General features: G+C 36.8%; 1 protein-coding gene across 1 annotated transcript in view; it reads left to right on the forward strand.

The window, feature by feature from the left end:
• Window positions 1–19315, forward strand: part of Dcdc1 (doublecortin domain containing 1) — a 323039-nt gene that overhangs the window by 129841 nt on the left and 173883 nt on the right. Inside the window, 1 exon segment of the mRNA XM_070032669.1 lies at window positions 7017–7187. Within this exon segment, the coding sequence (XP_069888770.1) occupies window positions 7017–7187 (171 nt within the window).

Below are 19315 nucleotides of genomic sequence, written 5' to 3' on the forward strand. Positions count from 1 at the left end.
GGGCCCAATAGGCTACTCAAGGTGTATTAATTCTTTCCAATGTATAAGATGGTTGAGAGAGAGAGAGAGAGAGAGAGAGAGAGAGAGAGAGAGAGAGAGAGAGAGAGAGAGAGAGAGAGAGAGAGAGAGAGAGAGAGAGAGAGAGAGAGAGAGACAGACAGACAGACAGACAGACAGACAGGCAGGCAGACAGGCAGGCAGACAGACAGGCAGACAGACAGGCAGACAGGCAGACAGACAGACAGACAGACAGAGAGTAATCTAATTGGGGATGAGAAGAGGATGGCTTGGACTAGGTTGCTATAAGAAAGAAAGCACAGGAAATATGTATAATTAGAAGAGCAATGTATAAACTACAGACCTAAGACAAAATACAGTGCACAGCTTTTTTATTTTTTGAAAGTCAACTCTCTTGTGACCATAGTCATCCCAATTCTTGTATGTATTGCTTGTGACTGTTATTCAATAACAATTCAGGGTTAAATAGTTTTGACAAAGATTTTATGAAAAATTTGCTAACAATTTCTTTAGAAGAAAGGATATTTAAAGAGAGCTAGATGAGTGTTCAATAGGAACAAATAAGAGAGATGGGGAGACCAGAGAAAATAGAATTTAAAAAAGTTAATGCATTTTATACAAATTAGCATTATTTACTGCGATAATTCTATAGTTGTATATGTCAGATTGATCATGTCTAGTCCATTCTTCTACTTAGGATCCACCTGCTACCTTTCTCATCCTAGTGCCCAGTCCGTAAAAGTCCCTCTTAATTGGTTTCAATGTCCACTATTTCATTCTGTATTTCTACATGGTTGACTTATTGGTTTGCATAAATGAGCAGGACACAGTATTTGTCTTTCTGTGTCTGGATTGTTTCACTTCATATGATATCAATGATTTACATCTATTTTGCTACAAAGTAACATGATTTCATTCGTGTTTTGGCTGAGTAATATCCAATATGTAAATGCTACACATTTATTTTATTTACTTATCTACTGAAGGGCAACTGGATTAGTTTCATATTTTGATTGTTGTGGCTAGTGCTGCAGCAAATAGTATTATAAAGATTTAATCTCATTTGCATATATGCAGAATAGTGAATTTGCTGGATCGTATGATTGGGTTTTTGTTTTGTTTTGTTTTTGAGGTATCTCCATACTCTACTTCATAATGGTCGTTTGAGTTTCTTTTGCATCAAGTTAATTATTTGAATATAAAAATGCTGCATTTAGCCCAGTGTTGGTGGCTCCTGCCTATAATCCTAGCTACTCAGGAGGCTGAGATTTGCAGATTGAAGTTCAAAGCCAGCCCAGGCAGGAAACTTCATGAGACTCTTATCTCCAATAAACCATCAGAAAACCGGAAATGGTGCTGTGGCTTAAGTGGTAGACTGCCAGTCTTGAGCTGCAGAGCTGAGGCATAGTGCCCAAGCCCAGAGTTCAAGCCCCATGACCGACAAAAAAAATGCTACATTATTTTCCTATCCTGCTATTTATTATATTAGTTCATAAGTTCCAACATGTGTGAACAAATATGTTACTCATAAGTGTATATAATTTAACTTCATATTTTCCAATTTGGATGCCCTTTATTTCTTTCTCTTTAAAAAAAATTTTTATTATGAAAAATACTGTACAGAGGAGTTACAATTACATGGGCAAGATAATGAAATGAGTATATTATTTCTTTCTCTTACCTAATTATTCTAAGATATATAGTAGTACATTTAAAAGAGTGTTGGAAATAATTATCTTTTTCTTGTTCCTGATCTTACAGAAATGTTTTCAGTTTTTTTCCCCATTAATAGTTGTTTGTATGTTTTTCACACATGGCCTTTATTATCTTGAATTGTGTACCTTTCATGCCTAATTTCTTGAGTTTTTTTTTTTGAGAGGTTCTAATGTAAAGAGATATTGAATGCTATCAAATGCTACTTCTATATATGGTTTCTGTTCTTCATTCAGTTGCTGGGTTGTTTTATGTTAATTGATTTGCATATATTGACCCATCTGGTCACATCACTTGAATGCATCTTACCTGATCATGGCACATAATCGTTTGGATAGGCTGTTGAATTCAACTTATATTTTATTGAGAAATTATTTTGTATCTATGTTCATTGGAGATATAACTCTACTCTTCTTTTTGTGCCTTGCTTTTTTCTAGCTTTGGTATAAGGGCAATTCTATTGTTATATTAAAAAAAAAACCTGGTAAAGTTCCTGAATGCTTTTCCTCATTTATAGTAATTAGAATGTGCTATAAACCTATAAGTAAGCCCAATGGATAGTAAAAGGCAAAAATTTACACTTGGATACAATATTGGATACAAAAACATTCACACAGTAAGACCAAAGGAGGATATTATTAGGAGAGGATCACAAGGGCTCACTAACTATGTGCAAATGATCATATAAAATTATGCTTATCAAAATGAGTTCCATGAAATGGAAACAAGGGTTTTTTATTTTACATTTTGAAGTACTTTTAAATTTTTTTCTTCTTTATTTTTTTCTCTTTTGTTACCAAATTTGATTTCTTTTTTGCATATTTGATTTCTGTACCTTTTGTCTTATGTACATTTATCTGCTGTGATACTCACTAGACACTATGTTGGAAATAAACTATACAACTTGGGGCGAGGGGAACAAGGAGGGGAAAAACTGGGAGACAATGAGGAAGTGGATGACCCTCTTCAAAAGAAATGTACTCAATACCTGTTTTATGTAACTGTAACCCCTTTGTACATCACCTTTACAATTAAAAAAAATCTGGCAAGGTTTCTTCCATTTCAATTTTTTTGAACAATATAAGGAAGACTTGGGATTCATTTTTTCTTAAATGTTTTACGGAATTCAGCTGTGTAATATCATAATGCCTTGGCCTTTTTTAAAAAAAATGAGAGATATTTAGTTACTGTTTTAATCTCATTGTGCATTATTGGTCCACTTATATATTTTATTTCTTTTTGACTAAATTTTGGATGGTTATATATATGTCCAAAATTTTTCTGCTAGATTTTTCAGTGTTAACATATAATTGCTCCTAGCATTTTCTTAAGATCATTTTTATTTCTGTGGGATAAATTATAATTTTAATTTTGGATTTTATTTAGTTGAGTTGTCCCTTCTTGGTTAATTTAAAAGTTTCTTAATTTTTCTTATACTTTCTGAAGCTAACTTTTCACTGATCTTTTTTATTTTTGTAGTTTTGATTTTACTAATACTCTGTTTTTTACTTTTTCTTCTCCAGCTTTGGATGTGATTTTTTTCCTGCTTTTCTAAGTGTTGAGGGATATTATATAATTATGTAAAATCTTCCAATTTTTTGATATGTTTATTTACTACCAGAAGTTTCCATCTCCATATTGCTTTAGCTATATCCTGTTGATTTTGGTATGTTGTATTATTTTTATTTTTATTGGATTTTTTTGTACCAGTCCTAGGGCTTCAACTCAGGACCTGGGCACTGTCAGATAGCTTTTTTTGTTCAAGGCTAGAGCTCTACCACTTCTGGCGTGTGTGTGTGTGTGTGTGAGTTCCCATGTTTTGAGCATATGTAATTATATGTGATGTGTTGTTGCTTTGACAGTTTTATCAATATAATAACCCACTTTATTCTACATTTTGGCTTGAAATGTGCTTTATCTGATACAAGTGTTAGTATACCTGCTCATTTTTAATTTCAATTTGCACAGTGTATCTTCTTCCAGTCCTTTAGTTTCAGTCTGTATGTATATCATATCAGTGAGGTTCTTTTTTTTTTTTTTTTTTTTTTTTTTTTTTTTTTTTTGTCTGTCGTGGGGCTTGAACTCTGGGCCTGGGCGCTGTCCCTCAGCTCTTCAGCTCAAGGCGAGCGCTCTACCACTTGAGCTACAGCGCCACTTCCGATTTTCTGGTGGTTTATTGGAGATAGGAGTCTCAGGGTCTCTCCTGCCCGGGCTGGCTTTGAACCGCGATCCTCAGATCTCAGCCTCCTGAGTAGCTAGGATTACAGGCGTGAGCCACCAGCGCCCGGCAATCAGTGAGGTTCTTATATACAATATACAGTTGCATCTTCTTTTTGTATCCACTCACCCACTTCTGTTTAATGAGTTTAATCAAGTCATATTCAAGATTATTGTTGATAAATATGAACTTGTCCTTGGAATTTGAGATTGTAGCTTGCTTGATTCGTTTAATTTTTGTTTCCTTCAACATTTTCTTATTGGTAATTTTTGTGATTTGGTGATTTTGACATGGTGTGTTTTAATTCTCTTACCTTTCATGCATCTGTTTTTCTAGTGACTTCTATGTATTTGTGTATTTTAATGATGGCATACACTCTTTTCTAGTGCATGACTCCCTTAAATATTTCTTGTAGAGCTAGTCTGCTGGTGATGTATTTCCTCATTTCAGTTTATCTAGAGAACTTTTTTTTTTTTGTTGGTCGTGGGGCTTGAACTCTGGGCCTGGGCGCTGTCCCTCAGCTCTTCAGCTCAAGGCGAGTGCTCTACCACTTGAGCTACAGCGCTACTTCCTATCTAGAGAAATTTTACTTCTTCAGTTTCAAAGGGTAATTTTTCTGGACATGATATTCTTGCTTGATATTGTTTTCCTTTTAGTACTTTGAGTATATCTTTCCTGAAAAATAGTAATCATTTAGTTGAGTGTTTCTGGCTCACACTGTAATCCTAGTTCAACACCAGCCTGGGAAAAAAGTTCCTAAGTCTCATCTCCAATTAGCCAGCAAAAACAAAAACAAAAACCAGAGTCGTGGCTTAAAGGGTACAGAGCCAACCTTGAGTGGCAAAAGCAAAGCAAGAGTGTGAAGATGTGAATCTTCACACCCACCCTAAAAAATAGGAATCATTTTAAAGTAGTTTATTTTTATACACCTGAATGGACATTAATTTTTTAAACAATAGTTCAGTTATTTTTCTACCAAGTGTGTGCTACCTCCACTGCTCACCTCCCCAGAGCAACTAATTAGGTAAAATAGAAAAAACTAAACTATAATCCAGCTAACCAAGAGGTTAGGACCTGGAGGATCAAGGTTTAAAGCCAGCCCAGGCAGAAAAATCTGAGAGACTCTATGCTCAGGTTACCAGCAAAATGCCACCTGGAAGTGTGGCTCAAATGGTAAAGCACCAGCCATGAACAAGAAAGCCAAGCCAGAGCAGGAGGCTCTAAGTTCATGCCCTGGTACCAGCATAAAAAAAACAACTATAAAAAAACAATAAACTCTCAAGTCATATAATTCAAACTTGCTGATAATTCAGACTTGCTTTTATCAATTTCCCAAATGATCTGTAGAAGACAGCGAAAGAAAGTACAGTCTTAATATCAGAGGGAGAGTGTAGGTTAGCATGGATTCTAGCTGAGAGATTAAAAGGTGATGTGTCTATACATGGGACACTTTTAGAGAAAGAATTTCCATTCATTTGTAGATATTATGCAACAACTCTATTTCTTTGTGCCTCATGTGAAACATGGGGAAAGATAGACCAAGAAAAAAAAATAAAACATTTATATGTAGACAACACAGATTTCAAAAGAAAATATACCAACATATTCACACCCACTTTTAAGTTATGCATTTTGCCATTTATTCTTTACTCTCACTTAATTCCCATGTTGGTATAGTAAAACTGGGGTTACTCTTCATTATGGATGAGAATTTTCTTATATGTTTAAAGTCTCCAGAGCCTGAATTTTAACAGAAATGTTCAAAGTTAATGCTCTATTCAGAGTTACAAATAATTCTTTTTTAAAATTTAATTTAATTTTATTGTTAAGCTGCCATACAGAGGGGTTACAGTTACATGAGTAAGGCAATGAGTACATTCTTGTCGATGATTGATACCCCTTCCCTTCCTTGTTGTTGTCCCACTATCCTTTTCCTCCCCACCTCCCCCACTCCACCCCTCCCGACCCCCACCCCCAAGTTGTAAAGTTCATTTCCAATATACTGGGTATCCTTGTTGCAATGGGTCATCCTGTGTCCTTGTTTCAGCGGCTTGTTTTTCCCCTTCCCCTTTCCCTCCCCAGATTAGACATATGTATATACAAGAAGCAGACTACCAAAATCAAGTATAGTGACAACAGGAGATATACCGTAAGGGAAAGCACATACAAAGGAAACAACAATTAATAATACTAAGTGGATGTAATTTGATCATCTTAGAGAATGATAGATAGTATAGATTTCCACGTCCATCTCTTTTGGTCACTTTATAATGGCCAGTGTTTATTAGATAGGATTTAATTTTATGTGAATCAGTGAGGCTCAAATAATAATAATTTTTAATTTTTAAACGCTATAACTAGGTCACCAATTTGATATTTCTAAGTAAAAGTCATATGTCTGTCTTAAATATATTTATGGAAGTTTTGAAATTTAATAATCAAAGATATGTTTATAATCCTTGCAGTTTCTTGGAAATTTCTGACATTGACATACATTTAAATATTGCCCCAAGTAGAACATTTTTTGAAGGCTAGATATTTTGGAAAATTGGCTGTAAAATTTGTTAAAACTGTATTATAGAGAATTGGGGAAGAAATAATAAGTTTATTATAAAGGTCAACCATCTAATATAGGTCACAAGAATTTAATGTAGGTGTTAAAATGTTTAATGAAACACATACTAGAATATAATATTCTAAAAGTGAAACATCTTATAGTAAAATGAAATATGGGAGTAAGTTACATATATTGGATTGTTTAAGTCCTAAGGAATTTTATTGTGCCCTTTGCAAACTTATCACACATAGACTTTGCTTTTTATACCCATATTAATTCCATATTAATTAAATGAAAATATTATATAAGTTTTCATAAATAAAATTAGTTGATGAAGGAATATGTGTATGTGTTGTGTGTTTATATCTTCTTTTTATTTGAAGATAAATCTGCACTTAAATTCTTGTGTTAACGATATTTTACCCCTTTGAGCTAGGTGCTCAAAACTCTAATAGGTGTGACATCAACAATTACTTCTTGCTAACAACTCTTGTGATTTAACCCCTTCAGATGAGCAGGCTGATTGATGAATTGCAGACAGCTATCAAAAGCTACAGAGGTCATCTCTCTAAACTTGGCCCCCAATTACAGGCTGAACAGGAGCAATTCTCCTCTTATGTCTACCAACACATTAAAAGCCTTCCAGCAAACACTCTAGTCCCAGGAGGCCTACAGCTCAAGGTGGGTGTCATTTCATGGCTTTCTTTTCTATCTGGCAAACACAAAAACACTCTTCTTCAGTTGAAAACCCTTTAACACTGCTTCTTAGCTTGAATTTCTATTAACTTGTTCTCAATACTGGAATTTGACTTATTAATGATGTTATTAATATTCAGAGGCAGATTTTGAAGGAAATGCTTAGATATCTTTGAAATAGGGATTTCTAAACTAAATAGTTTTCAACCTAGGAGTATTGTCCCTCCCTTCCTCCCTCCCTCCCTCCCTCCCTCCCTCCCTCCCTCCCTCCATACCTCCCTCCCTTCCTTCCTTCCTTCCTCCCTCCCTCCCTCCCTCCCTTCCTTCCTTCCTTCCTTCCTTCTTTTCCTTCTTTTCTTTCTTTTTTGCCAGTTCTGCAGCTTGAACCCAGGGCCTTGTTGGTTGGTACTCTATCACTGGAGACAAATCATAGCATTTGCTGGTAATTTGGGAGACAGAATCTGGTGGACTTGTCTATACGAACTGTCTTCAACTTGTCATCCTCCAGATCTCAGTCTTTTGAGTAGCTAGGATTATAGGCATGAGCACCAGCATCCAGCTGCACCAGTGATGGACTTGAATTCAGGACCTGGGTACTGTTCCTTAGCTTTTTCACTCCAGGCTAGTGCTCTACCCCTTGCACCATAGCTCCACTTCCGGCTTTTTGATGGTTAATTGGAGATAGGAGTCCCACAGACTTTTCTGCATGGGCTGGCTTTGAACTGAGATCTCAGCCACCTGTGCTACAGCTTGAAAAGCAGCTTTATTTTATTTTTATTCATAAGCAGTAATAGAAAGAGCTTACAATTTCATTGGTCAGATTATTGAAAAGCAATTTTAATGACATCATTTAATCAGATGAACATTTTCATCCTTTTTCAAGAAGCATATTTTCCACAGGATACAATGTGTATTTCAGTCTCTAAAAGTCACATATTTGAAGAAGTGCCTAAGCTTTAATAGTTGACAGACAGTGGCAATAGGAATTAGAGGTGAAAGGCCAGGTGACTGATTGATGTTCAAACTATATTTCCAAGGAAAAGGATCTGTATTGGATAAGTGTGACACATGTCTGAGTTCACTTGGTAAAATCAATACTTAAGAATATACTGGGAAAAAAGGTGAATTGGTTATTTGTCAGGACAAGATGGTTAAATATCATAGACTCCTCTGCTATAGCAGCCATAAAAGAGAAAAAGAAAAATTTGTATGGGTTGGAGTAACTTAAGTACTAAAACCTCAGGAAATTCACTCACTTTCATAATCATAATAGAATATCTATGTTAAGTTTATCAAGTTAATATAACCTTATAGCTCACATTTCAAGAAACTCTACTATAGTGTGAATTTCTCAAAATATTGTCCTTTTCCATCTAAAATGCAGCTATTAAAACTCTTGATCTCCTTTTCACATTTATTGGGATGTAAGTGTTCAAAGTTAATTGTATTTTGTTTATCTTTTATCTGTCCAGTTTCTCCTTAACATTCAGTTTATCAAGTATGATAAATGTTATGCTTTCTCTCTGTACCTCGTTTCTTAATATTATTCCCATGTATATATTTTGAATGAGGTCATTACCAGTAAAGTCAACCTTTTGGGGAATGCATTCAGTGTTAACATGATAATTAATTTCTCATGGTCTGTGCTTGTCAACTAAGGATGTAGAAAAGGATGCTCAAGACATCAAGGTCAGGGATCCAATAATCCAGAAGCATTGTTCTTTTCAGGTTTGTGACTTCGTTCTTCCATTTTGCAAAGTGCTTGATATTGATTATTAAAAGAAACCAGGTGAAAAACTATTGTTGCCTTAATGGCAGCCAAATCAGTCATTTATATCGGAAATTATTAATTAGTTACACTGTAGTACAGTTTGCAATAAAAACTTTTTTCTTTCACAAGCTGACTACTTACCTCTGAAGAATTTCAATTACAGTAGTGTGATAGGAAAGATATAACTTTAGAATCTGAGTTGTTGCTATAATATCATATAATATCATAAATTACCCTAATAAAATACTTTGAAATTCTTTCCATATCATCAAGCAAAAGGAAATTTATATGGCAAAAGAGCCATGTTATACTTTTGAATAGCCATTACACTAATACAATTGTTACTAGTTACATATGACTGCAAACACTAAAATTAATGAAAATTAAAAATTCAAATGCTTTCAGAAATTTGCCTAAGACTTTCCTGGTTTTAGCTCTGAAAATCCTGTATCCAGCAAGCCAGATTAATCCTGTTTCCAGAGTTCCATCTCTCTCTATTCCAGGTATTCTGCATTATGAATTTTTCCCCATGAAGTACTCAGTAATGCTTGCTTCTACTACCTGTATCCTCAGTTTTCTCTTAGAAAGATCTAGTTTTTCTAAGAGAATAGTTTTTTCCAAATTATAAGAAATTTGGACATGAGACCTATCTTAGGCCTTAGGGCAATGGCTTTTAATTTTGGATACATATTAGAATCATGAAGATGTTTAAATCTGTACCCCGATTTCTAGTTATTTTGAATTAATTGGTTTAATATACTAAGACTAACTAGCAAAGCAGTGACTATTAAATGTTTAGGGATTTTGTAACTCAATTGTTACAGATGGCCAATATCAAAATCATACATAATTGTTACAACTAAGTTACATTAAATACATTAATAAATGTTCTTCACTTACTGATTGCTTTAATACATTTTACTATTATTGACTATTTTCTTGAAGTAATTAATGCTTACTGTGTTTGGGTAGTAAAATACTATATAATGGTGTGCTACTTTGCTTTTCTTCCCAAGTTCATTTTTTAATTAACTCAAGCTTAACCATACTTACAGTATCTATATAACAAAAACTAATGAGTGGTATAAATAAGAACCTGAGTTATTCATGTTTTGTTAATTGTTTAGGTCAGACCATGCATCACATCTGCTGTTTTTTTTCTAAATGAAGTTTTGCCACAGTATAATTGAATGCACAAGGCAGAGATTGTATAACTTGAAAATCCCAAAATACTATTTGGCCCTGCATAGAAAAATTTTACCCCTGGTCTAGAATTAAGTATATCTGAGGGAAAAATTTTTTCATAATGCAGGTTAAATTTAAAAATGTATGAAGTGGAGGTGTTCCTCAAATAGTAAATACAAGGTTCTGAATTCATGCCATAGTTCCTCTGCATGTGCACATGAGCAAACATTTGTGAGCGCACACACATGCACACACATACAAACAACAACAAAAAAAACCCAGAATTATATTTGTGGCTTGAACACAGGGCCTGGGTGCTGACTCTGAGCTTTTTTGCACAAGGCTAGCACTCTACTACTTGAGCCACAGCTCCACTTCAAGCTTTTTTGGTGGTTAATTAGAGGTAAAAGTCACATGAACTTTCCTACCTGGGTCTGTCAATTATCTTCATCCTAGCTTCTCGAATAGCTAGAATTTATAAAGTTGGAAAGATTATTTGTGAAATCATCCTAAAGTTATGGAAAGGAAGAGTTTCCCCCTTTGAACAATAGCTACAAAGTAAACAATTTTTATATTTTGTGTTTAGTCTTTTGAATATTTCCTTTTCAAGATACATTTTCAGAGGAAACTTAAGAGCAAATAGGAAGTTTTCATGGACGGAATTTCTAAGCCAGATAGTTATAAAACAAGTCAGGGAGGTCTAACATGCCTAAAAGTTCTTTGTTTAAAAAGCATAACAATGTTTGAAGAATTTTAGGTAAAAGTTGTTATCAGCAGTCTTGTTGCTACATACTTCTTTACATCATTTCACACGAACTCATGACCTGTATAACCAAAACCCAGTGTGTATTTAAAATTACGATTTTAATATTATGGTAGATTTTCTTGCCACCACCTCCTATCAGCCTCTAGATAAAGGTAATTTTTAAACTATTTTTTTAACTTCAATGATTGCATTATGCATCGGAATCTTTGAAGTCTTTCAGGCAACACATTTGTGGAGCAATTTCTTACCATTTCAAACCTCTTGCTCTCTAGCCTCTGTTGCTGCCCACCTCCCCCAGCCACTTTGAGAACATCTGCTACAGCTATGGCTCAGTGAGTTCTGTCTTCGTACTTCTGTTCTTTCCCTGAAACTCCTCCTCCACCTCCTCCTCCTCTTCATTCCCATGGAGATGTCAGAAATGTTGGTGTTTCCCTCGGAAAACAGGAAAGAAAGCTCTGATAGAAAAGGGGATTCACAAATCTGTAGGAGATGGTGGGTGGAAAACCTAGTCGTAAGATGGGCAGTTGTGACAGAATTGACGAGCGGGAGTGTGTGATGTATGAGTAGGTGGGAGAAAGCCTGAGGACCAAGCAGAAGATGGGTGCGGGATTGTTCTTTCACCGGAATTAGCATTTTTCATGCACAATTGGTCAGTGAGACTCTTGGTTGTTCCATGCTGCCTGTAGAGGAAGAACCAGTTTCATAGTGCCTAGAAATTTAGGAGTAGGAGCAAGGCAGGGGTCAGAGAAAGATCTCTCTAGAATTAGATCTGAAAGTGACTATTTAGAATGAGAAAGTAAATCACAAGAAATCAAGAGAGCCAGAGAGATGCAGGATTTTTCTTCTGAGTTCAAGGCCATGATTGTTGTCACAGAACTAGAACAACATGGCACAGTATAAGACAAAAACTATTATGCTTTTTACTTAGTTTTTAACTATACTTTTTTTTTTACTTTATGACACTCATCATTTTACCTTTATAGGCTTCTTTATATTTAGAAAGTGGGCTAATTTGGTTGATGGCAGAAAAGAAGCTGGCTTCTACCTATTCTGGCCTTTTCTGAATAGATAAATATGCTTTTATCAAGGGCATAAATGCAATGTGAGATTTTCCGTATATTTTGTGGTCATTTATAAAAGTTTATGGTTACCAGACCATTCATTTGTATCAGTAACAAGTTTATTTAGCTCTCCACAGAATAATTAAATTCCAAGAAGGGATAGATAAGGCCAATTACTCATAGAACTATGGTGAGTTATTTTTGGGTGATTTAAAAAAATTATTCTGTGTGCATCTTATTCCCAATATCAATTAGAAATAAGGTGTTTATTTTCCTTAAGACCCTATTTTCCCCAAATATGTATTTACAACACTTGAGCTGCTCTGGGTCACCTGTTATTTGAATGAACGATAGGAAAAATTAGAATATTCTCCAATAACATTCTAACCTTACTTTCTCTGGAAGGGAAATTGTTTTGAGAACAGCAGAATGTTCAAGGCTACTGTGATTTCAAGAAGGCTCATTGAAGGTTTGGCAAAATGTGCTAGAAATAACCATTTTTTTAGTATGTTGATTTTACCATAGTAGGCAAATATTGGACTGCCCATCTTAAAAGGTAAGGAAACTGAGACTCTATTGATGCCTTTCAGCGTCTCAGGGCTAGCTAATTAGCAGTGGGCACTGAAACCTCTCACCCATTTTTCTTCCCTCCCAGTGCTCTCGTTCGTTCCTGATCCGTGTCTGCAGCCAGGTGTAAATCTCTGTGTGCAGGAAGGTACAATCTTCTTTCCCAGGTCTGCTGAAGAGAAAAACAGCGTCTGCACCAAAATCAGGGAAGAGCAATTGGTCTGGGCATTAGCTCCCATGCAGTGCTTGTTGTAATGAGACAGGCTTTCCCTGTGCAGTCCTGACATCCTCGAAGGTGCCCAGAGAATTGCCAGGTGGGCAGTCAGCGGGGAAAGTCCGCGGGCCAGAGCTGTATTACCATCCCAGCAGTTCCTCGGACTAAATGTAACCACTGAACCTTACTGTTGCAGGCGTACTCTCTCTCTCAGGGAGACTGTCCTTCTCCATAGAAGTTAATTTGTTTTCACCTCTCAATTAGCTTTTTCACAGGGTGTTTGATATGCTCAAGTTGCTGAGATGCCTTACCCACATATGTTCCTGTCCCAGGGATTACCCACTGACGTCTATGTTAGTCTGCCTCACCATGAAGACTTTCAAGCAGAAATTCTCCATTTGAATATAAATGCCTACAGCCCTTGTAGTCAGTGCAGATGAAGAAATGCATTTCAGTCTATGTTCTACTTGCAGCTTGAGGATAATGTGCAATTTAAAAGTGGATTAAATTTTAGGATAAAAATGTTCTGCTTTTAGCCATTTAAAGATGCAGCTAATAGGGCTATCAGTAGTGAATTTGGACATAAGTTACTTAAAAGCACCCATTCATATGAAGAAAAATAGTGTTTATAGGCATATTTGATATAAAATAGAACAGAAGAGCATTAAAGCATATACTCCAATCAAAGGTAAAAGTATGAGCTCCAAAGGTGGGAAGTTGAGGTCCCATAATTTGGTCCTATTTGGTCTGGTTTAGTCCTATGTTTATTTCTTTTGGCAAAGCAGAATTTGGGAACATCTTTACTATTTTATTTTTCGCATCAAAAGCCCCTCCCCTGGCTTTCTATTAAAAGAAATAGGTGAACACATTATTAACTAATCTCTTACATATAATACATTATACTCAGCTAATGGAACCCATGTCATATTTAAATACAAAGTTAATATAATCTCAAACACTAAATTAATGTAATCAAGTGAAATTTTTGTTCTATTTCTCTTGAAAATGTTCCAGTAAAGGGCATATTAAAATTACCTGGCTTATGACAGGAGATTTAAGCAAATTTGCCTTGTCATTCTCGTATACATAATTGTGAATATTTTTATACATTCAAGTTGGTGGGAGTTGTAATTGGATAAAGAGAATATTTTTGCAGAGCTACATGTCATATTTTAGAAATCTTACATCGGTGAAGAGCCCTTTAAAATATGACAACAACACAAGGAAGTATGATCATAGACGCTTAAACAAAGGGATGCAGGACCACTCCTGAAGTAAATGTGAACCCCCCCACCTTCCACCTCCTTAGCCCCTCTGTCACACCTCTCAGTTCAGGAACCACAGGCTCTTATCACCCTTCAAAACTTGTACATAGGAAAGCACATGCCATTAAGTCTTTTATTAAATATATATTTTATTGTAAAGATGCTGTACAGAGGGGCTACAGTTACATGAGTAAGGTAATGAGTCCATTTCCTATCAATCATTGTTACCTCCTCTTTTGTGTTTCCCCTACCATCCCTTGCCTCCCACCTCCCCAAATCCTTCCTGCCACCCCCCCCCACCAAAGTTGTAAAGATCATTTTCAACATAGTGTCTTGTACATCTCATTGCTATAATGGGTCAACCTGTATCCTTGTTTCAGCATTTTGTTATTTCCCTTCCCCTCCCCAAATTAGAAAAACGTATATACAAGATACAGGGCACCGGAATCAAATACAGTACAAGGTAAGATGGCTCACATTTTTTTTTCTTAGACCAAAATTCTAACTTGGAATATACTATATGCAATATATAAAAGTAGGATCTACCTTGTTTGAAAATCTGGTGGTGGCTGCTCCAATGGAATCCCTAATCAGATTTCTGCTGCCATTATCCCGTGATGACCTACTCACCAGATCTTTCTCAGACCTTCTTCTCAGGAATTGCAGAGAGTTGAGATTACAAACCACAGCCTTAAAAGTTCAAACCCTAATAATGTAACTCTCATTTTCTTTCCTACATCTGCAGTATTTTAAGGAGTAAACTCTATTAGGAATATTATTAGTAGGAAAGCAATTTTGAGGTCAAAGTCTCCAGGACTCAGTGATAAATATCTTTTAACTATAGATAGCCACCAAGTTTCCATGATTCTAAATAGTGCTACAGTGCTACAGATTTCACTGCTACAATGTTCAGTGGCATTTTTCATCCTCCTATCCTCTTCTCTTCCTTCCTTCCCTCCTTCCTTCTCTCCCTCCCTCCTTCCTTCTTTTTTCCCTTCCTTTTCCTTCCTTCCTTCCTTCCTTCTTTCCCTCCTCTTTTCTTCTTTGCTTCTCCCTTCCTTCATTCCTTTTCACAAGGTCTCTTGTGTAGTCGAGCTCACTATAATCTGAATGTGCTCCTGCCCCTGACTCCTACATGCTGGGGTAGAGGAATGTGCCACATTGTCTGCTGACTTTTTCCTCTACGTAGTATAAACATACTATTTCATTATTATCTTTTTGTTGACTGGGTCCTATATTTTCTGTATTTTCCCTGTTTATCACTTTAATTGAAAATTAAGTTTAGACATGTTTATTGTTTGATTTATACTATGTTATACATTTGAGCAAAAGTAGTGTGCACCTTCCTAAAATTACTGTGGAAGTTTATAAAAATAGAAAAAGTAGCAGTTGCAGTACTTTGTGTAAATTAATGACCATATTACATTAATTAATTAGTGCTGTTTTTCTATCTTCAAGGTGACTTTAAATTCTGAATTTTTTTCAAGGCTAATTTACTTCTTGCATAATGTATTTTAATTTTCTTTTTGGTGTTTTTTTTTGCTTTGAGGTAAAGCTCTTGTTACAGAATCTATTTCTATGCTTAGTTTTTCCATATCAAATTTCTTTTTTAAAAATTTTATTTTATTGAATAGAGGCATTACAGTTACATCAGTAAGGCAATGAGTACATTTCTTGTTGCTGTTAGTTTTTTGTTTTTGTTTTTGTAGGTTATAGGGTTTGAACTCTAGGCCTGGACACTGTCCCTCAGCTCTTTAGCTCAAGGCTAATGCTCTACCACTTGAGCCACAGCACCACTTCTGGTTTTCTAGTGGTTTATTGGAGATAAGAATCTTGTGGACTTTCTTGCCCTGGCTGGCTTTGAACCCCAATACTCAGATCTCAGCCTCCTGAGTAGCTAGGATTATAGGTTTGAGCCACTGGCGCCCAGCAAGAGTACATTTCTTGTCGAACATTGTTACCCCCTCCTTTGTTTTTCTCCTACTATCTCTTCTCTCCCCTACCTCTCCCACTCTTCCCCCTCCCCCAAGTTGTAAAGTTCATTTTCAACATGTCTTGTGAGTCTCATTTTTTTCAGCCTGTGACCTTGTTTCAGCATTTTATTATTCCCCTTCCCCTCCCCAAATTAGATAAATGTATATACAAGATGCAGGGTACCAAAATCAAATACAGTGACAACAGGGGATAGACAGGGGGAAGAACATACAAAGGAAACAAAAAGAATCACAAAGTACATTAAAAACAACAACAACAAAGAAAAACCTCTTGTGTCCATATCTAGGGGTTCATTTTGCTTAGCATCATCTTATATGGTCATTTGTACATAGATTTCATATATAAGAGTCTCTAATACTAGATTCATGAGTAAACTTTGACCTGAATAATTTAAAACAGTATAAAACTTGGTTTCTCAAGACTCCTTATAAGGAGCTGTGCCTGAAGCAGGAGGACGCTTAACCTTATAGAGATTCACCTGTAATATCTGTCATACTATTCAGTTGTGTTGCATGAGTTAGAGTATGTAACAGTGTCTTACAAGCTGACATACTTTGTGTCCGTGATGGATGCTGCATGGTACTGCTGGATCACCTGTTGAGATGCCTGTACTTTAACTGCTGCAGGTATACTCTTCTTGGACAATTGTCCTTGGTATCAAGAGTTTCATCTCCTGAGATTAGGCAACCTAATATACCCTAGGGGCAACCTGCATCGACTGTAGGGGTGCAAGATCATACAAAGACCCAGCTCCTTTGCCTCAGTTCTGGACAAATCTCCAGGTTTGGAGCTCTTACCCCTCCATTGGAAAGGACAGAACGTGTGGCCATCTCTGCACATTTTGCTTTCCTCCTTGCCAGTGTTTCCTCCTAGTGCTCCCTGGTCAACTTCCTGGGTCAGATCTTTTCCCAGTGTTTGCTTCTAGGGCATTCCAGTCCAAACTGTGTAAATTGACTTTATTTCAACATATTTCATTGGCTTCAGCCTGACATAGTCCAGATAATGTTGCGAGGCCATTTCATATTCCTTTTACCAGACTCTAGTAGTAAATCCTGTTACTGTACAGCCTACCAATGTTGGCAGCACACTGCGGTGTCATTTTTCTATTATTGCCTCTTGACAGCATTGCATTTGGAGGCATTCTGAAGCTTACACGTTTGGCCTTCTGCTCACGCACTGGAGAGCTTCCTGGGTGGTCTGCTCAGTGGTTGTGGAGTTTGGAAACCTGCTGTTCCCCACAGCTAGCTTTTAACCAGACTTATAGCATTAAAGGCTAGATAATAGTCCCTAACAAGGCCTTACATAGCCCCCAAATAGATGTCATAAATGATGGATGCCAGGAAAACTCATCAAAGAACTGTATTGGCCTACATCCCCCCCTCCCAACCATGTCAGCTTTCCTCATAAAAGTTGTGGTCACTGTTACTATGAAATATTCACAGTAAATAATGTATTTTGTCACTTTGTTGAGACAGTTATGTCTTTACAAATATTTGTGTATACATAATTGTATTTATGCTGGTTATTTTATATCCATAGATGCAGAGACCATGTTTCAGTAATATTAGCCTCATTACAAATTTGATTTCCCAAGCGAGCAAATAACGTTAGTTTGGAAGGCAAAACCTTAAAGGACATATCATTCTCTGAGACCCTAGTCCTATGGTCTAGTATTAACCCAGAAGGCATAATGATCCTCAAGAGATAAGGTTGAGAGGGATGGGGGAGAATGAGGAACGGGGTTGCCATCAATCCAGATACATTGTATTTATAAAGTACTTTGTTGAATAGGAACTCCTGTGTACAATTACTTAAAGATAATGTAGAGAAAGTACTACGTGGAGGAAAGGGGATCCAGAAATAAATTGAAAGTAGGTAACTCAAGGGGATGAGTGAGATTGGGATGGATGGGGTCAAGGGGATGATGAAAATTATTCCACTCATAAACCGACATGTTGAATCGAAACCCCTGTGTAAAACAACTTTAAAATACTAAATAAGTTTAAATTTCAAAAATGTATGTTTGGCCAGGCGCCTGTGGCTCACGTCTATAATCCTGGCTACTAGGAGGCTGAGATCTGAGGATCACAGTTCAAAGCCAGCCCAAGCAGGAAAGTCTGTGAGACTCTTATCTCCAATGCACCACCAAAAAGAACCAAAAGTGGAACTGCAGCTCAAGAGGTAGAATGCTAGCCTTGAGCCAAAAATGCTTGGAGATAGTACCTAGGCCCTGAGTTCAAGCCCTGGGAATCACACACACACACACACACACACACACACACACACACACACACACACACACACACACACACACACACACACACACACACACACACACACACACACACACACACACACACACACACACACACACACACACACACACCACTTCTGGTCCTTTAACGACTCTCCGGTGATTCCCCATTCTACTGCCCGTGTTGGTCCCTCTGTGAGTATCTGCTTTCCTTCTCTGTCTCTCTTTAGGTACACTAGTTTCTCAGCAGTTCCTGGAACACATTAGACACTTCTGACTAGTTTCTTTACTCCCAGGGCTCTGCCTGCCATGCTCTTCTCTCAGCTCTCTCCCTGACTTGCTCTCTTCCTAGAGATCTCTTTTCCTATGATCATTACCCTGTCTATCCTATTGCATGATCCCTTTCTCCCAAGATTTTTTTCTTCTTTACAGAGCACTTGCCTTCTTCGTACTTACTTAGAGCTGCATTTACCATGAAGCTAATGAAACTTGAGCCTCAGGGTTCCTTTCCTGTTTATGTCCAAAATATTGGGAGGGCCCAACCTTCTCCTAGCCATGCTACAAATGTAGCATAGGTACACAAACACTTGTAAGCATAGTATAATTGTAATTGTGAAGACCGTGATCTCTTTCCAGTCCATTTTCTTCTCTTTGGTAGTCTATGCTGCACCAGGATGTGTTGATGCAGTGGTGAGTATTGTCAAGGGTAAGGGAAAATTGAGTTTGGGTTTGTTAACCAGTATTCAGTTACTATAACAAACTATCTTAGACATGAACTCAGAAGGAGACTTATTCTGGCTTATGGTTTTGGAGGTTCCATGTCATGATCAAGTTGCTTCATTATTTTGACCCTGAGGCAAGGAAGCCTATCATAGCAGGGGTGCATTGCAGAGAAACCCCTTTCAAGGGAACATCTTCCATGACCTAAGAACTCCACTAGGCCCCTCTCTCAAAGATTCTATGACCACCTAATAGCATCACTCTGGGGATCAAGACTTTAATAGACAGGTTCCAAGCTGGGGATACATCGGGATA

Source organism: Dipodomys merriami, unplaced genomic scaffold (genome assembly GCF_024711535.1).
Source record: "Dipodomys merriami isolate MVZ:Mamm:240054 unplaced genomic scaffold, mDipMer1.0.p SCAF_21, whole genome shotgun sequence".
In the NCBI taxonomy this organism is placed as follows: Eukaryota; Metazoa; Chordata; class Mammalia; order Rodentia; family Heteromyidae; genus Dipodomys; species Dipodomys merriami.